This window comes from Equus asinus, chromosome 22 (assembly GCF_041296235.1).
Source record: "Equus asinus isolate D_3611 breed Donkey chromosome 22, EquAss-T2T_v2, whole genome shotgun sequence".
NCBI classification, from domain to species: domain Eukaryota; kingdom Metazoa; phylum Chordata; class Mammalia; order Perissodactyla; family Equidae; genus Equus; species Equus asinus.
The window spans coordinates 58,974,331-58,992,463 of NC_091811.1; the positions used below are offsets into that span (position 1 = coordinate 58,974,331).

At 57.2% G+C, this 18,133-nt stretch overlaps 1 protein-coding gene across 1 annotated transcript in view; it reads left to right on the forward strand.

The window, feature by feature from the left end:
- LRP1 (LDL receptor related protein 1) overlaps window positions 1-18,133 on the forward strand; it is a 78,162-nt gene that overhangs the window by 27,227 nt on the left and 32,802 nt on the right. Inside the window, exons 11-27 of the mRNA XM_044756074.2 lie at window positions 243-479; window positions 1,714-1,894; window positions 2,757-2,979; window positions 3,802-4,003; window positions 4,394-4,519; window positions 6,544-6,684; window positions 6,782-6,907; window positions 7,377-7,493; window positions 7,943-8,023; window positions 9,582-9,749; window positions 12,757-12,939; window positions 13,365-13,565; window positions 14,768-15,013; window positions 15,232-15,429; window positions 16,611-16,815; window positions 16,998-17,162; window positions 17,842-18,086. Of these exons, the coding sequence (XP_044612009.2) occupies window positions 243-479; window positions 1,714-1,894; window positions 2,757-2,979; window positions 3,802-4,003; window positions 4,394-4,519; window positions 6,544-6,684; window positions 6,782-6,907; window positions 7,377-7,493; window positions 7,943-8,023; window positions 9,582-9,749; window positions 12,757-12,939; window positions 13,365-13,565; window positions 14,768-15,013; window positions 15,232-15,429; window positions 16,611-16,815; window positions 16,998-17,162; window positions 17,842-18,086 (3,045 nt within the window). The remainder of the gene's footprint in view (window positions 1-242; window positions 480-1,713; window positions 1,895-2,756; window positions 2,980-3,801; window positions 4,004-4,393; window positions 4,520-6,543; window positions 6,685-6,781; window positions 6,908-7,376; window positions 7,494-7,942; window positions 8,024-9,581; window positions 9,750-12,756; window positions 12,940-13,364; window positions 13,566-14,767; window positions 15,014-15,231; window positions 15,430-16,610; window positions 16,816-16,997; window positions 17,163-17,841; window positions 18,087-18,133) is intronic.

The window sequence follows — 18,133 nt, forward strand, 5'->3', positions numbered from 1 at the left end:
CTCTTGCCCTATTTCCCACCCCCAGAGGGCAGGTAAAACTTCTAGGGCATTGTCCCCTGGGCCTTTCATGTTTATGTGTCTGTCCGTATGACCCAGAGCCACGGCCACCCACACGTCCCCTGACCCAGTACAGCCAGGCATTGCAGCCCCTTGGGCCACAGCCCCGGAGGCTGGGTGGTGGTTGTGTATGCACGCACGTGCAGGTATGTCTGACTTTGTGTCCCTCCTTGTGCCTGCCCTAGAGCCGGAACATGAGCTATTCCTTGTGTATGGCAAGGGCCGGCCAGGTATCATCCGAGGCATGGATATGGGGGCCAAGGTCCCAGATGAGCACATGATCCCCATCGAGAACCTCATGAACCCTCGGGCCCTGGACTTCCATGCTGAGACCGGCTTCATCTACTTTGCCGACACCACCAGCTACCTCATTGGCCGCCAGAAGATTGATGGCACTGAGCGGGAGACCATCCTGAAGGACGGTAGGGGCCCCTGAAGTTGGAGGCATGCGGATAGGACTCCCAAGGGACACAGCCCACCTGGGACAGGAAGTGATTTGGGGCCTAGGCGTCTCTTTCTCCCTGCCCTCTCAGCATGGAGAGTCCCCTGCTGACTGGCTGGCTGAGCTGGTTGGCATGGAGATGAGGGGATAGACAGATTGACCCCTGCATGACCCGCTTCTTGGCTGAGCCTAAAAGAGGCAAGAGGATGGATGAGTTAGGCAGCGTGGGCCGTCCTTGCCAGCCCTTGGGAAAATTCAGGGTTTCTCTGCCATTGGCTCTGAGCCCTGGAGCTGTGTGCAGCACGCAGCCCGAGAGAGGTCTGAGGCCTCAAAGTGGAGCAGTGCACCAGCACATGAGTGCACGCACGGGGTCTGTGCAGCCAGGCCTCACTCCACCAGAAGCTGCATGCTTACATGTCCCGCGAAATTGTGTTTTGTGAATTGAATCCATTTTTTCCCTGTGAGTTGCTCGGGCAAGTCAACAGTGCATTATCTTCTGACTGTCCATCTGCGCGGGGGCTCTGAGCTCCTGAGTTCTGCCCCTTTCCTGCCAGGTGTTAGGAATTCCCCAACCTGCACTCAGGCCCCCAGGACAGGGCTCCCTAACCATCAGTCTGGCTGATGCACTTATCCCCTTTGCCCTGCTCCCCACACCCAAGCCCCACCGCGGCTCAGAGAACCTCTGCAGTCAGCAATCATGAGACTTTGGGGAAATCAAAATAACTCCTCATCAGGAAAAGATCGGGGTTCCCTATACCAGGGAAACAGGGAAACTGCTTTTTAAGCTCAAGATGAAGCCTTTGACTAAGTGAAAAATCACTTCCTAATTTATTCATTCTGTTAGCTCAGGATTTTTAGGCCTAGGACATGGCGTCACCCTTGTGTCCAGAGCCACTTGCACATTGTTTCAGCTGTCCGCCCCAGCTCAAGCCCAGACGTGCCCTCACACGAGAGCCCACATCTGCCATGGAGGTTTACGGGCTGCCATGTGCAGTTTGACAGATTTAGTGCCTCTACACAGATGTGGCAACACAAATGATCTCCCAGCCCCTTCCTGCAACTCCCATCCCCACCCTGTCCACCACCTCGGCGCAGGAGGCGCGCTGCACCCTGCTGGCCAGGTTCCCCAAAGGTGCCTGCATCCTGAGGTCAGAGGTAGGCAGTTTGGAGCCTCCTTTGCGGCTGTCCATCATTGCCCCCTTCACCCGCCACAGGCATCCACAATGTGGAGGGTGTGGCCGTGGACTGGATGGGAAACAATTTGTACTGGACGGATGATGGGCCCAAGAAGACCATCAGTGTGGCCAGGTTGGAGAAAGCTGCTCAGACCCGCAAGACCTTGATCGAGGGCAAAATGACACACCCCAGGGCCATTGTGGTAGATCCACTCAATGGGTGAGTCCTCCCAGGACCCTGGGGTGGGAGAAGCAGGGACTATGTGGGTCTCAGACTGGGGATGAGACAGAAAGTGAACAGGGAGGGCAGCCTAAGTTGGAGGCTTGGGCAGGAATGGGAGGCTGAAAGGGGAGAAGGGGTCCCTGTCTTCAGGGCAATGGGAGTGATGCCTTAAACACATACATGGAAATGTGATCCTGTCCCTCTCAGCTCAGAGCCCTCTGCTGCTCCCCTTGCCCTAAGAGTGATCCCCCCTTTCCTTGTCGGGCCTGGGGTCCTATGGAGTTTGCCTGCAGCTCATCTGACCTCATCTGCACCTCACTTCCTGCCCTTGGAATTTTTATTCCCCCCTCCCCCCCTCCCCCGGGCTTTGTTCTCAGAGTCCCTCTGCCTAGAAATCCCAGATAATAGCAGATCAACCTCTTTCTCGGCATTCAGAGCTCAGCTCAAATGCCACCTCCTCAGAGAGGGATTCCCCGCTGCTGCCCGGTCACTCTCCATGGCGGCACCCTGCTTCCTGTCCTTCCTGGCTTTTTTCGCTCTCTGATGCGTGTGACTTTCTTGGTTGACTTGTTTCTTGTCTGTATCCCTGGGTGGGACATGAGCTTCAGGAGAGGAGAAGCCTTGGCTGCCTTGGTCTCCGCTGGGTCCCTGAATGCCAGACCTGTGCCTGGCTCACAGCAGGCACACAAAAAATACTTGCTGAACGGAGGAATGAGTGAATGAAATGTGTGGGCCAGGGTCGAGGAGGCAGGAAGACCCCTGTGAGGGGCTCTGGGACAGCACGCATGGATTGGGATCACAGGGGAGACTGTTGATGGCCGGAGTGGCATGTGTGGTGCTGACCAATGGCTGCCCACAGGTGGATGTACTGGACAGATTGGGAGGAAGACCCAAAGGACAGTCGACGAGGCCGGCTGGAGAAGGCCTGGATGGACGGCTCACACCGAGACATCTTTGTCACCTCCAAGACAGTGCTCTGGCCCAATGGGCTGAGCCTGGACATCCCAGCTGGGCGCCTCTACTGGGTGGACGCCTTCTATGACCGCATTGAGACCATACTGCTCAATGGCACAGACCGGAAGGTGGGCAGGCGTGTACCTGTGTGCAGGTGTTCATGTGTGCGTGGACCACGTCTGTGTGTGGATGAAGCTCTGTGTGTGGATGTGTGGGCATCTGTGTGTGTCCAGGCCTGTGTATTTCACGTGTGTTTATCTGTATACCTATGGATGTGTCCATCTGTGTGCTTGGTGTCTCATGTGTTGTTTGAGGATTGCCTCCGTTAGCGCGTGTCTGTGACTGTGCATGCTGTCTGTGGGCTTGACCACCCTTGTGCACACCTGCATATACACATCGTGTGCCTGTGATTCCCAGCACTCGTCACAGGGTGCTGCCCTTGGTGCCATCGCTCATGCAGTTCTCTCTTCCTCCACCTCAGCTCCTCCTCACCTGACACGCTGTCCCCCTTCTGCCCTGGATTACCATGTGTGCCCTCCGTGAGACCATGGGCAGCTCAGGACGGGGACCATGTCTTTCTCATTTCTTAGTGCTTATACAGCTTGACCCTTAATAGATCCTTAATAGATCCAATATTTATTGGATGAAGCAATGAATGGATGAATTCTGGCTGGTCTGCTCAGTACTCTGTGTGCGTGTGTGTTGTAGGGGTAAGAATGAATATGAATGAGCCCAAGAGAAGACAGTGTGGACAAGATCACCATCAGTGTCCTGCTGGGTTTAGGGTCTGGCGCCTCACTGTGCTCAAAGCTATCACTGTCAGGCTTGTGGGGGAAACAAGACCCCCACCCAGGACAGGGACAAATGAGTATACAAAACAGTGATCCCCCCGGGCTTCCCTCAGGCACCCTGTTTGTCTCCACTTCCTTCATAACCTCCTCCCTTCCTAGATTGTGTACGAGGGTCCTGAGCTGAACCACGCCTTTGGCCTGTGTCACCATGGCAACTATCTCTTCTGGACCGAGTACCGGAGTGGCAGCGTCTACCGCTTGGAACGGGGCACAGGAGGCGCACCCCCCACCGTGACCCTTCTGCGCAGCGAGCGGCCCCCCATCTTTGAGATCCGCATGTATGATGCCCAGCAGCAGCAAGGTACTCTTGGGACTGGGGCTGGGGGCAGATGGGACCTAGACGGGGGCTGTGAGGCTCCTGTGGGGGTGAAGGTGCTCCCCAGAGATCCTAGATTCTTATGAGGCTCTCGAGAAGAGAGGCCCCCCAACCCAATTTGACTCTGTATTCTCCATCCCACTTCCTGCCCATACCTGCATCTCCTCTTCAACATGTTCACTGTTCTCTCAATATTTCCTCGCTTTCTGTCTCCTCACTTGAATGTGTCTCCTCCCCATCCTCTCATCTCCCCTCCATCCTCTCGTCTCCCCTCCATCCTCTTGTCTCCCATCTCTGGCCGTTCCTGACCCTGCTACAACCCATTCCCTGCCCTCCCCTCCTCCTCTTCCCCACCCTGCGGCCCCTCCTTCACAGTGGGTACCAACAAATGCCGGGTGAACAACGGCGGCTGCAACAGCCTGTGCCTGGCCACCCCTGGGAGCCGCCAGTGTGCCTGCGCCGAAGACCAGGTGTTGGACACAGACGGCGTCACTTGCTTGGGTATGAGGAGCCCAGCTGGGATGGGAGGCAGGGGAAGCAGACCCCAGCAGGAGAGGCCACAGGGTCCAATCAGAGTTGAAGGAGGCAAAGAAGGCCCTGTGGGGGCAGCAGGAGGTGAGGGATGGAGTGAGAGAAGATTCTGGGGCTGGGACTGGCTTAGGGAGGCCTGGGGGATGGGAGGGGTTTGGGAGGGCGGGAAGATCGGGGGAAACTGAGAGATGAGCAGGACAGCTAGGGAAAGAGGAAAATATTCTTCTTTTACATTTATTTCCCCATTATTAAACCAACATAAAATAGTTCTAAATATTGGAAATTAGAGAAGAGAAAAAAAGCTCAAATCCCACCCACAAACATCACTATACTGTTAGCCTTGTGGCAAATCGAACACCATCCTTTTCTCATTAGGCAGGTTATATTGCTGCGTCTCACATAGCTGTACTCATACTGTATAGAAGGTGTCTTCTGCCCTCTTTAGTTCATATGTGTCATAGCATTTTCTGTGTTATTGTTGCATTATTTTAAATACCCTCATTTTTTAATAAAAGTAGGTCATGCTCATTATAAAAATAAAGAAACAGTATAGAAAAATATAAGGAGAAAGTACAAGTCACCCCAAATTCTACCACCCACAGATACCACTGTAACCATTTTGGGGAACAGCCCCCCCAAATATTTCTCAATGCATTTACCTCAAACGGAATCACGCTGCACATGCTATTCTGTTTCCGGCTTTTGTCACTTGACAGTATGTCGTGCATACATAAGCAGAGTTTCTAGTGGCTGAAATATTTTTCATTTAGTGAACCTTCCATAATTTACTCAACCGTTTCTCTACTGTTGGATGTTGGGGTTGTTGCCAGTTTTTCTTGTAATCACTGCTGACATTTATTGAGCACAGAGTAACTAAGCACGGTTATTAGCATGTCCCACGCGGTAACTTATTTACTCCTTAAAATATTCCTATAGGGACGGTATTTTCATTATCCCCAATTTACAGATGAGGAAATTGAGGCCGAAGGTTAGAGCAGGGACACAAACCCAGGAAGTCTGACCAGAGCCCATTTCCTAACCTCCCACTCTGCCATCTCTCACACCCTCCTCCCGTCCTGTATCGTGGATGGCTTCCTTAGGATAGACTCCCAGAAGTGCAAATGGCCAGTGGGCCCACACATACAGCTAAGAGTGCATGACTGAGGCCAGGAGGAGGGCAGGAGCATTGATGGGGAGGGGACGTGAGAGGTCAGGGTGATGTCTACGTGACCTTGAAATCACCAGGAATGAAGGCAGGAGTGACTCTGGAGAATGTGACACTGAGCCAGGAGCTCAGCCCTTAAAGGTGACAGGGAGTGGCCTGGGGGCCTGTAGAACTAAGGGGTGGTGTAGTCTAATAACATAAAAGTCAACGCTGATTTTTTTAGGAAGGAAAGAGGAGGAGGAGAAAGGAGGAACAGTCGGGAAGCAGGACTGAGGGGCAAGATGGGCACATACCAGCCTCTAGGACTGGTGGTCCATGGGCTGTGGGAGACAAAATAGCCACCCAGGGGACCCACAGGAAGTTTCAGGGCTTAGAGAGGAGATGAGAGATGGGTCAGAAAGACGATGCGCAGAGCTGGAGGGGCCAGGGACGGGAGCTGACAGGGAGTCCTGGGCTTCTTGAGGTTACAAATGCAAACACAGACAAGAGGTCCCCAAGATGACTTCTGAGGGACAGTTTGTGGAGATGGCACAAGAGGGTGAGGGGAGGTCTGTTCGGCAGGGACAAAGGTATGGGGGGGCTCTTGGCTCCTTGGAAGCTGCTGTTTTCTCAGGTCACACCGAGGTACTGGAAGTATTGACCATCACCCTGGGGCTTGAGAAAGAGTTGCAGTTTCCATCCAGATAATTTGTTCATGAAGAATTATGCACCAGGAAAAATTACTCTCCTGTATTATTTTAAAACAATAAAACAGGCCAAGTGCAGGGGCTCAGCACCTGTCCCAGGCTCCGGGTCTGACTCTCCCCCTCACGCCCTGTTGTGTCCGCAGCGAACCCATCCTACGTGCCCCCGCCCCAGTGCCAGCCGGGCGAGTTTGCCTGCGCCAACAGCCGTTGTATCCAGGAGCGTTGGCGGTGTGACGGCGACAACGACTGCCTGGACAACAGTGACGAGGCCCCCGCCCTCTGTCGTGAGTCATCCGTCTGCCCTCTCAGTGGGACCGCAGGCCACAGGGCAGCAGGTGGAGACCCCACCCCTTTGCTTACCCCGACCTCTTTCCCCCCCAGATCAGCACACCTGCCCCTCCGACCGATTCAAGTGTGAGAACAACCGGTGCATTCCCAACCGCTGGCTCTGTGATGGGGACAACGACTGTGGGAACAGCGAAGATGAGTCCAATGCCACTTGTTCAGGTGTGCAGTGGGGGTCGCCCCCATGGGCACCCCACCCCTCCTCCTCAGTCAGGGAGGCAGGCTTGTAGGGGAGCCAGGCTGGGAGGACAGTGGTGGGAGGAAGAGAGAGAGGCCTCAGGGGAAAGCAAGGGAGGATGGAGCTCCGAGCAGGAAAAGCAGAGCGCTCTCCCCTACCCCAGGATGACAGGGCCAGCTGGGAGGACTGACCTTGCAGGGGACAGAGCACGGCTCTAGATTGGAGATGACGAGCCAGGCAGGATGCATCTTCTCCTTGGAGGATCAAAGACCTCTCGAGAGATGGGCTGAAGCATCCGGTGTGAGACCCCCATGGGTGGTTTTGAATGTCTCTAAGACAAATGACTTTGAGGCCCTTGGGAAGACTTCTTGATAGGCAGAGAATAATAGGAAAGAAGGGAAAATTAAGAGAAGGGACAGGACTCTGAGCACTCGTGCCCATCCCTGTCCCCAGCTCGTACCTGCCCACCCAACCAGTTCTCCTGTGCCAGTGGCCGCTGCATCCCCATCTCCTGGACGTGCGATCTGGACGATGACTGCGGGGACCGCTCTGATGAGTCAGCCTCGTGTGGTAAGAGGGACAGCAGGAAGGCCAGGCTGGCACAGGGGAGGGCGAGCCCATGAGAACGTGCCCTGGGGCAGGGGCACTGGAGAAACCCTGCAACTTAGTACCTGGGTGGCCCGGGGCAAGTTACTTAATCTCCTTGGCCTCTGTGAGTTTCGTCTGCAAAGCAGGGATCATAATAGCACCCGCATCCAGTGTCGACATGAGACGTCAGTGAGATCTTGCATGAAAAGTACTCAGCACAGGGCCAGCGTTTGCTAACTAGTAGCTTGAAAAAAGAATGCTCAGAGGGGTAGGGATGAACGAGCAGAGTTTCAGGCTGACTTAGCCTCCCCTCCCCGGTCTGGCCAGGCTCAGGGCTGCTGGTTACAGGAGGGACCCCGCACCCTGCTGCTCGGTGCTATGATGCTGTGCAATCTTGAGGGCCCTACTCAGCTACTCTTTCTCCCTGACAGCCTATCCCACCTGCTTCCCCCTGACTCAGTTTACCTGCAACAATGGCAGATGCATCAACATCAACTGGAGATGTGACAATGGTGAGAGTCGCCTCCCTTCCCCTGCCCTGATTCCTCGGAAAGCTAGAAGCCGCAGCCAGGCCCAGGGTGGGTGGCGAAGGGATTTTAGGATCCAGCCAAGGTGGCCCTCCGGTTCACTGAAGTCCCACTGGGTTGGCTGGGAGAAATGAGGATGAGCCAGAAATGCCGTGGGGGAACCGATAGGGAGCAGGGCAGACCCTGCCCATCGCCTGTCAGCTATTCGTCCCCCGTCAGGGCCTGAGCTGCCCATCCTCCGGCAGAGGCTTGGGGGCTGGGGAGGATGAGCAAGGAGAGCCTGGTGCCCGACTCCCTTCTCCCTGCAAACCCCGTCTCCTGGGGTCCCTGGTGCACCCTCCAGGCTCCGGCTCCAGGCTCAGGAGCCTACCTGGCGGTCAGCTGTGGACCAGGTGACGTCTGCCCTGAGCCACGGGGGCCAGTGGATCGTCTTGTGTGTGCTGTCTCGGGGCTGTGGTTGTGTCCGTGTGGTGTTGTGACATGTTCACCGGTGGCTCCAGCCCTGGCTAACATGTGAGAGGATATACTGGGTCAGCGCCACGTTGCCCCTCACCTTTGCTGTGTCTCGCGTGCCAATGGTTGCCCTGGCGGTTTCTGTGTTTCAGAGAAGGATTGTGGGGACGGCTCTGACGAAAAGACCTGTCCTGAGCCTGCCGGTCAGTGCATAGAAGCACATGCACCATCACCCCAGAGCCCCAGCTGGCCTCAGCTGCCTCTCAGGACCCCAGGCAGCTCCCCTCCCCAGAGCTCCAGGGATGTGAAGGGAAAGCCAAAGGCAGGAGAGAGAGGCAGCAAGAAAACAGTGGAAGGAAAGAAGCAGAGAGGGCAGAGGGAACCCTCAGAGGAGGGGAGATGACAGAGGGGTGGGGACAAGCAGACTGAGACAAGAGCTAGAGGAGAGAGTTAGAGAAGCAGATCCAGTTGGAAAAGAGGCAGGAACACAACCCAAGGAGGACAGCCAAGTCCCAGGCTTCTCAAGCCTCCTGAAAATGTGGAGGGAGGTCCCGGAGCCCCACCCACGAGGACTGGAACTCAGGACGTTCATTCAGTCACCCTCAGATGCCTTCTAGAAGTATCCCCCGACCCTTCCCAGCTGCAGGCTGTGCCTCTTGAGGGCCGAGCGCCCAGGGCATGCCCAGGCCCAGGGCTGGGCCTGATTAAGCCTTCCCACCCACAAAGAGGCCTCACCTACGCTCCATCCCAAACCAGAGAAATCCCTGCCTTTCCCCAAAGCAAGCAGACCCCTGTTCCCACACCCTGCCTGAAGGGGAAAGGATCGTGTCCCGTCCCCTGCCCCAGCCTCCGGGACTCGGGGAAGGGCCCTTCTGGAGCCCGCCCTCCTCTCCCGCCCCCGCGTGGGCCATGGTGCATGCTGCAGTCTATGCAGTTTCTGTGTCTTTTCTGTTTGTTGTTTTCTCAGTGGGGGGTTGGGGGAGGCCAAAGGTGGGAATGGGGAGCTGGGAGCGGGGGCCTAGAGCTGGGGTCACAGAGAAGACTGCTTGCTGACCCCCTCCTCGCCTTTCCCCTTCTTGCCTCTCCCCAGACAACGACTGTGGGGACAACAGTGATGAGGCCGGCTGCAGCCACTCCTGTTCCAGCACCCAGTTCAAGTGTAACAGCGGACGCTGCATCCCTGAGCACTGGACCTGCGATGGGGACAACGACTGTGGGGACTACAGCGACGAGACACACGCCAACTGCACCAACCAGGGTGGGCGCCTGGGGCCAGCAGGGGGGCGGGACTGTCCACGTGCCAGGCACTCAGCCGGCCGGCCATCCCCCGCACTGTGTGCCACTGCGATCTGGGAACCAGAGAGAACCCAGACCTGGCTTTCCTCCTTCAGGAGCACCCAGCCCTGTGGGAGAGGGAGACTGCAGACCAGTCCCCATCGCACACTGTTAAGACTGCAGGCTCTGCGGTGGGTGGCCTTGGGTTTGCGCTCCAGCTCCGCAGCTTGCTATCTGGGTGGCCTTGAGCAAGCTACTTAATCTCTGTGGCCTCTGTGAGTTCCATCCGCAGAGTGGGGATCATGACAGCACCTCCATCGCAGCACTGACATGGGGATTCCGGGAGATCAGGCATGAAAAGCACTCAGCACAGGGCCTGGGTTTGGGAGCTGGATGCTTGAAAAAGGGATGCTCAGAGAGGCAGGGGGGAGTGAGCACAGTGCGGACGAGGGAGAGGCAGCTGGCTCTGTGAGGGTCCCCCGTGCCCAGGCCTCCAGGGGGCCATGGAGGCTGAGTTTACTGGAAGGCATAGACCCTCTTAGGGGACGTTGGGGTCTCAGCACTGGCCAATTGTTACCATGGAAGAATGCAGACCCAGGGTTGCCCTGGCTTTGAGAGCCAGAAGTGCGGATTTTTATGGGAACTCTACCCATTTTTAAACACTGGTGTGTTGGTTTCCTAGGGCCGCGACATTGAAGTACCACCACAAACTGAGCGGCTTAAGCAACAGACCTTTATTGTCCCACAGTTCTGGAGGCTAGAAAGCCAAGACCAAACTGTCGGCAGGGTTGGCTCCTTCCGAGGGCCGTGAGGGGGAATCTACCCCAGGCCTCTCCTAGCCTCGGGGCGGTGCTGGTGCTCCTTGGCGTTCCTTGGCTTGTACGTGTTTCACTGATCTCTGCCTTCATCTTTATATGGCACAGCTTCTCCCTGTGCGCATGTCTGTCTCTGTGTCCAGATTTCCTCTTTATACAAGGACACAATCGTAGTGGATTAGGGCCCACCATAATGACCTCATCTTAAACTGATCATCTGCGAAGACCTATTTCCAAATAAGGTCACATTCACAGGTACAATGAGTTAGGACTCTAGCATCTTTGGGGAGTACAAACCAACCCATAACAACTGGCAAAATTTTAAAAACACTGCAGCCAAAATCTCCCCGCAGGCCTCATCTGGCCCCTGGGCTACCAGCCTACAGCCTCTGCCTTGTAGAGTTAAGGAGCACAGAGTGGGGATGGTGCTGATAGCACTGAGCACCCACGAGGGGCCTAGCACTGAGAGGGAGGATGGGGGGGGTCACCCAAGGCCTGGGAAACAGTGACTGAGTCTCGAGGGCCATCTCTGATGGGACAGGTAGTAGGGCTTGGGATTCTGAGAAGGGGCCCCTGGAGGCCTGCCGTGTGGCATGCTGGGAAGAGCTCCCTGCCCCTCGCCAGCCGGGCGAACGTGTGTGAGTCGCTTCCTCAGAGCCTTGCCTTCCTCTACGAAATGAGAGGAGATGTGTGGGGGCCTGGCACGAGGGGGCAGGGATGTCATGACTAGTGGTGGCTGTTAACTCTGGTTGTAAGCTGGAATGGTCTGGGACCATTCAGGGGGAGGTGAGAGATGAACTGGGCCCTGCTGAGAATTAGACTCTGGGTAAATGGACAAAAGGGAGGGTCTTCAGACAGGGGGTAGGGGTGGCCTGGAGAACCCAGCAGTAAGACTTAGGGAGTGAAGCTGAGCACTCCTGAAGGAGCCAGGGGGGTGGGTGGGCTCTCCAGACTGTAGTGGACAGCAGGGAATGAGGCTGCACCCCAAGGGGCAGATGACAACAGCAGGTGAAAGCCAGGCTCTAGGCACCTTTCGAAGCTGGAAGGTGATAAGATGTGGGAGGTGCTTTCAGAAGATAATCCCGGAAGGAGATTAGATTGCAAAGAGGTTCAGGGGCCCCGAGGAAGGAAAATCCGCTCCGAGGCTGCTGCTGAAGTCCAGGCACAAGATGAGCGCCAAGGCGGGCGGGAGTGGGGAGCGGGTCTGCGGCAGCAGTGTGAGGGCTGAGTGCAAGACAAGGTTCTGAGGCCTCCCACATACTGCTCCTGCTCCTTCCTCAGCCCCAGTCAGATCTCAGTGCAGGGCCGGAGTGATCCTGCGCAAAGTAAGTCAGATCACGCCCCAGCCCTGCCCTCAGGCCGGCACCAGCTCTCTGCACGCTTAGAATCAACGCCAACCAGCCCCATGGCCAGCAGCCCCCCACCTCTCTGACCTTCATTCCTGCCACTCATCTCCTCCTTCACTTTGCTGTAGCTGTGCAGCCTCAAATATGCCCTGGGCATTTTTCAAATATGGCCTGCATGGTCCTGCCTCAGGAACTTTGCACTAGCTGTTCCCTGGGCCTGGAATGCACTTCCAGATGTTCCCGGGGCTCATGTTGTTCAGGTCTCGGCACAAACGTCTCCTGTCAGAGGCATTCCCTGATGGTCCCAGCTAAAGCAGTGTCCCCCTCCCTGTAGCCCTGCTCTGCTCTGTCTCCAGAGCTCTGAGCACACCTGCAATTGTTCTCTGGACTCCGGGTCACGTTTTCACTTTGCCACGAGAACTTCAGCTCCATTAGAGTAAGGGCTTTGTCTGGTTCACTGCTGGCACCTAGAACGGTGCCTGGGACACCGCAGGTGCTCCATAAGTGTTGGTGGAGTGAATGAATGAAACAGAGACGAGGCTAAGGTGGGGGGCATTTGAACTCTGGCCTAAGAAATTGCTTATCCAGTCGCAGTCTCGTGTGTGAAGTCGTGGGGTCTGGATGAGCCGCGGGCTGGGGTCTTGGAAGGTGTGGCATCCCTGACTCTCGGTTAGGGCTTCTGTGGAGTGACCGCAGGGCTCAAGAACGCCCCATCGCTGCCTCTGTTCATAACCTGGGCTGGGCTTAGCGGGAGGGGACTGGGAAGGCAGCGATGGGAGCGGCTGACCTGGACCCCCTTCCCCCGTGCCCTCCACCTGTCCCCCTGCAGCCACAAGGCCCCCTGGTGGCTGCCACAATGATGAGTTCCAGTGCCGGCTGGATGGTCTGTGCATCCCCCTGCGGTGGCGCTGTGATGGGGACACTGACTGCATGGACTCCAGTGATGAGAAGAGCTGTGAGGGAGTGACCCATGTCTGTGACCCCAATGTCAAGTTTGGCTGCAAGGACTCCGGTAAAAAGAAGGATTGGAGGGAGTCTAGAATGGGGCAATGTGGACAGGAGGAGACCGTACTGAGAGCAGAGCAGTGGCAACGGGGACTACCGTACTGTGCGGGGTGGAGTGGGGACATTGTGAGGCAAAAGGCTGCACAGAAAAAGCTTGTGCATGATGCATGGGGCAAGGTAGGAAGGGACCAGGGCCTGCACGAAGGGCCCTGGGAACCAAAACCCTCACCAGAGTTGAGCTTCAGCACCTCCTGCAGATTCCTACCCTTTTTTATTGCCTATGTGAATTTGACAGAAAAAGCCTCAAGGTTCCTAGTGGACCCCAAGGCATTGCAGTCATGACAGTATTAGAGAAGCCCACTGGGTCTGGGAAGAGGGCATAGAGAGCCCTGCTTCCCTGGCTTGGCCCCTCATACTATACCCGTCCCTTAGCTCGGTGCATCAGCAAAGCATGGGTGTGTGATGGCGACAGCGACTGTGAAGATAACTCAGACGAGGAGAACTGTGAGTCCCTGGCCTGCAGGCCACCCTCGCACCCCTGCGCCAACAACACCTCGGTCTGCCTGCCCCCCGACAAGCTGTGCGATGGCAACGACGACTGTGGAGACGGCTCAGACGAGGGAGAGCTGTGCGGTGAGGCCCAGGCCCAGGAGGGGCCCCAGGAGAGGAGAGGGGCGGGTGGCTACATAAGGAGTCTGGGCCAGGGCCAGGGCAACGGCCAAGCTCTGCGGGGAGAAGTCTGAGCCCAGGAAAGGACAGCTCTGGCTGCTGGGTGAGCCGTACCCGGGGCAGTTACCAACAACCATGTTGATTTCAGACTCACCTTGGCAAGAGACTGTGCTAAGTGCATCACACATTATAGCATTTAATCCATAAAGCAGCCCTGTAAGGCAGGTATTATTGTCATCTCCATGCTACAGAGGAGAAAACTGAGGCACAGAGAGGTTAAATAACTGGCCCAAGGTCGCCCAGCTCCTAAAGTGCCGTAGAGACAGTGCGGTACAGCCCTTCCCTCAGGCACAGCCCCTCACCCACCCTCGTACTGCAGGGTGTGCAGAGCCAGCTTTCGATATGGAGACACCGGGTTGAGTGTCAAAGTGGTCAGGGCAGGCTCCCCAGAGGAGGCAGGGATTTAACTGGCTCCCTAGGATGGGTGGATCTTGCCTTGAGTGAGAAGGTGGGAGGAGGAGGGTACGCCTTCAAGATCAAAAGAAATGGGGGTCAGGGAGGGCCGCATGGTGTGTCTTGGGGACGAGGAGCAGAGTGGAGCAGCTTTATCTCCTCTGAGCCAGGCGGAGCATCGGGTTCCTTGGAGGTGAGGAGGGGGAGATAAGGCAGGCGGGGACTGGCCCTGAGAACTGCTGACGGGGCATCAGTCAGGGCTGGCAGATCCCAGAGTGCGTCAGAGGACCCAGGGTGGGACATTCCCTACCGCACCCACCCCAGATCACACCCAAATCAGGAGAGATTGAGGGCAGAGGAAGGGACCTACCGACCCTCCCAGAAAGAGGCAAAAAGCTGGGGACCCCACCGTGGGCTCAGGAAGGGGCAGGGAAATGGAGACCAGAGAGAGATGCAGCCGTGATGTGGGGGTGCCCATCCAGGGCAGGGGAGGGGCGGTCCTGGGTCGCGGGTGCTGAGGTCTCAGCCCTGGTCCTGAGGGAGACTGTGAAGTGGTGGGACAGAAGCTTGGCCAGGAATGGAAAAGAAGGACGCCATGGGTGGGGTGCCAGAGCTCTGGCCGGGCTCCCTGGGACTTGGGGTCCAGCCCAGCCATGATCCTACCTCCTCCCAGATCCTGAGCCTGATCCTGTCCCCTGCTCTCCCACCCCCAGACCAGTGCTCCCTGAATAACGGCGGCTGCAGCCACAACTGCTCGGTGGCACCTGGTGAAGGCATTGTGTGTTCGTGCCCTCTGGGCATGGAGCTGGGGCCCGACAACCATACCTGCCAGATCCAGAGCTACTGTGCCAAGCACCTCAAGTGCAGCCAGAAGTGTGACCAGAACAAGTTCAGTGTGAAGTGCTCCTGCTATGAGGGCTGGGTGCTGGAGCCGGACGGCGAGAGCTGCCGCAGCCTAGGTGAAACGCGGGTGGCCGGGGTGGCCGGGGTGGCCGGGCAGGCTGGGCAGGCTGAGGCAGGCCCCTGAGCTGCGGTGGGCTGCCCTTGGGTGGCCAAATGCCAAGGCTGAGGTTTCCATCCAGGCCCAGGGCCAAGGCCAACAGAGACACTGCCTGCCTCTGGACAGGGTGACAGAGGCAGCAAGCCCCTTGCTGAGCCCTCTCACATCCCTCTCCAGACCCCTTCAAGCCGTTCATCATCTTCTCCAACCGCCACGAGATCCGGCGCATCGACCTTCACAAAGGGGACTACAGCGTTCTGGTGCCTGGCCTGCGCAACACCATTGCCCTGGACTTCCACCTCAGCCAGAGCGCCCTCTACTGGACCGACGTGGTGGAGGACAAGATCTACCGCGGGAAGCTGCTGGACAACGGAGGTGACCGCCCTCCGTGCCTGGGACTGATCGGGGCAAAGTGCACCCAGACGGGGCACTGGGGCACTTAGAGCCACAGGCCCTTAGCTCCCCATCCCCCACACTCCTTTTAATTGAGTTAGATTTTGCTGTGGGTCTCAGTGCCTGATGCCCCGTAATTATCGTCAGTAGAGCTGCCACCCGGATAATTAACAAAATGATCAGCCTTTCTTTGGAAAGGCCTAGAGCTCGGCTCCCCAAATCCTAGAACTGCCGGCTTGAAGGGAAAAAGCCATGGAGGGGTCAGGTATCTGAACCCTGCCTTCTGTCCCAAGGCGGCCTGACCCCTCTCACACTTCTTTCATTAGTAACACACATATTGAGCACCTACCGTACACACTGGGCCCTGGGGAGACAGCAGGGATCCAAACAGGCCCAAACATCCGCCTGTATGGAGCCTACATGCCAGTGGGAATGTCAGAAATAAACAAAACAAACGATACAACATGGAACGTCACGGAAGGGATGGCGCTGGGGATGAGAAGCAAGGAGGCAAGGCAGGGTAGGGAGCATGGGGTGGCATTTTAAATTGGATGGTCAAGGAAGGCCCCCTGAGAAGGGGACATCTGAGCCAAGACTTGAAAGCAGCACATTTTGTGAGAGGAGTTGGTATTGTTTGCGATAGAGAAAACTTGGAACCAGTGCAAATGTCCGTCAACAAGAGCATGGCTCAGTAGACAGTGATGCTGTTCACACTACGCAAGAGTTTCTAAAATAATGAGGTCCATACGTGTATATTACCGTGGAAAAATCTCCAAGACAGCATGCAGAGTGACTTCTAGAAAGTTCTGTCCTCCTCTTATTGAGTCTAGGTCTGTCCCCCAAAGTCCCCACTGTCTGCTCTGACCTTCCCCCATGGATTAGCCCTTCAGACCTGCAAGCAGGAGATAGCTGCTGCCTCCCCTTCTCCAGGGTTCTGGAAGCCAGGCTTCTCCCCTCCTGCTTGACCTTCTGGTGGGGTGGGGGGCCTGAGTGAGGAGACTGGGGGGGGTCTGTGACCCCCCCCATTTGAATCTGGGGCACATCAGAGGTATTGGCAGAGGTGTCAGGATGGGAGGTGGGTCATCCGGGGGTCCTGGGGTACCATGCATTCATTCCTTCTCACCTCGGGGGAGTCTAACCCCGCATGACCTTCTCTTCTCCAGCCCTGACCAGTTTCGAGGTGGTCATTCAGTATGGCCTGGCCACACCCGAGGGCCTGGCTGTAGACTGGATTGCAGGCAATATCTACTGGGTGGAGAGTAACCTGGACCAGATTGAAGTGGCCAAGCTGGATGGGACCCTTCGGACCACCCTGCTGGCTGGTGACATTGAGCACCCAAGGGCCATTGCGCTGGATCCCCGGGATGGGTGAGGACCCTGCCCAGCCCTACTCTGGCCCCATGGTCCCCCCTGAAGCCCCTTCAGCCGGGCCAGGGACGCCTGTCTCCTCAATGCTATTTGCCCATCTCCACCCTTTACCAAGAATCCTACCACAGCCCCTACCCCAGACCCTCAACCTAGGCCCTCCTGACCCCCTCCCCACTCCCCAGGATCCTGTTTTGGACAGACTGGGATGCCAGCCTGCCCCGCATCGAGGCAGCCTCCATGAGTGGGGCTGGGCGCCGCACCATCCACCGGGAGACAGGCTCAGGAGGCTGGCCCAACGGGCTCACCGTGGACTACCTGGAGAAGCGCATCCTCTGGATTGACGCCAGGTCAGCACCCTCCACTACACCCCAGGAGGCCTCCATCCTCCCCAGTCCTTCCCTGGGACAGAGTGGGGTCAGGGGTACTAGAATCTGGCACTGATGAGAAGGCCCGGGGTGAGCTAAAGCCAGAACTGGGGCAGCCAAGGGCCAGACCCAGTAAGAGGACTGAGGTGGAGGCAGAGGCTGGGCAGGGGGTAGAGGCGCGGATAGCAGAAGTGGAGGCGGGGCTGTTGCCCTGCACAGGAGTGCTTGGCCCAGGGGTGGGCGAGGGCTGAAATACAACCTCCTGTCCTCACCCACAAGTCTGTGTGCTCTCCTGGGGGCTCTGTCTCCCAGGGCAAGGGGAAAGTTTTTCTCACAGGCCTGCCCAGCGGGGGCGCCTTTTCCTAAGCTCCACCAAAGCCCTGTGGTGCTAACGGCGGCCTGGGGAGAGAGGGGCCCAAAGACGGGGCCTGGGCCTCGGTGTCTGAGAGCTGGCATCCTAGACCTTGTACCACGTGGTCCTTGCTCCAGGGCCGCTCTGTCTGCCTTCCCTGGCCAGCAGGGTTTGGGAGGAAGGAATGCTCCAGCGTGCTAAGGTGGGGGGGCTGTGGGCCAGGGCCTGGGTGGGTGGGCGCCCTGGTAGGGTGCCCTGAGGGCTGAGGTCCCAACTGGCATCCTCACTCTGCCCCGACCACGCTCTCAGGTCAGATGCCATTTACTCAGCCCGTTACGACGGCTCCGGCCACATGGAGGTGCTTCGGGGACACGAGTTCCTGTCGCACCCGTTTGCAGTGACGCTGTACGGGGGGGAGGTGTACTGGACAGACTGGCGGACAAACACGCTGGCCAAGGCCAACAAGTGGACTGGCCACAATGTCACCGTGGTACAGAGGACCAATACCCAGCCCTTCGACCTGCAGGTGTACCACCCCTCCCGGCAGCCCATGGGTAAGGGGCCAGAGAGGAGCCGGCAGCCTCTGCAGAAGCCCTTGAGA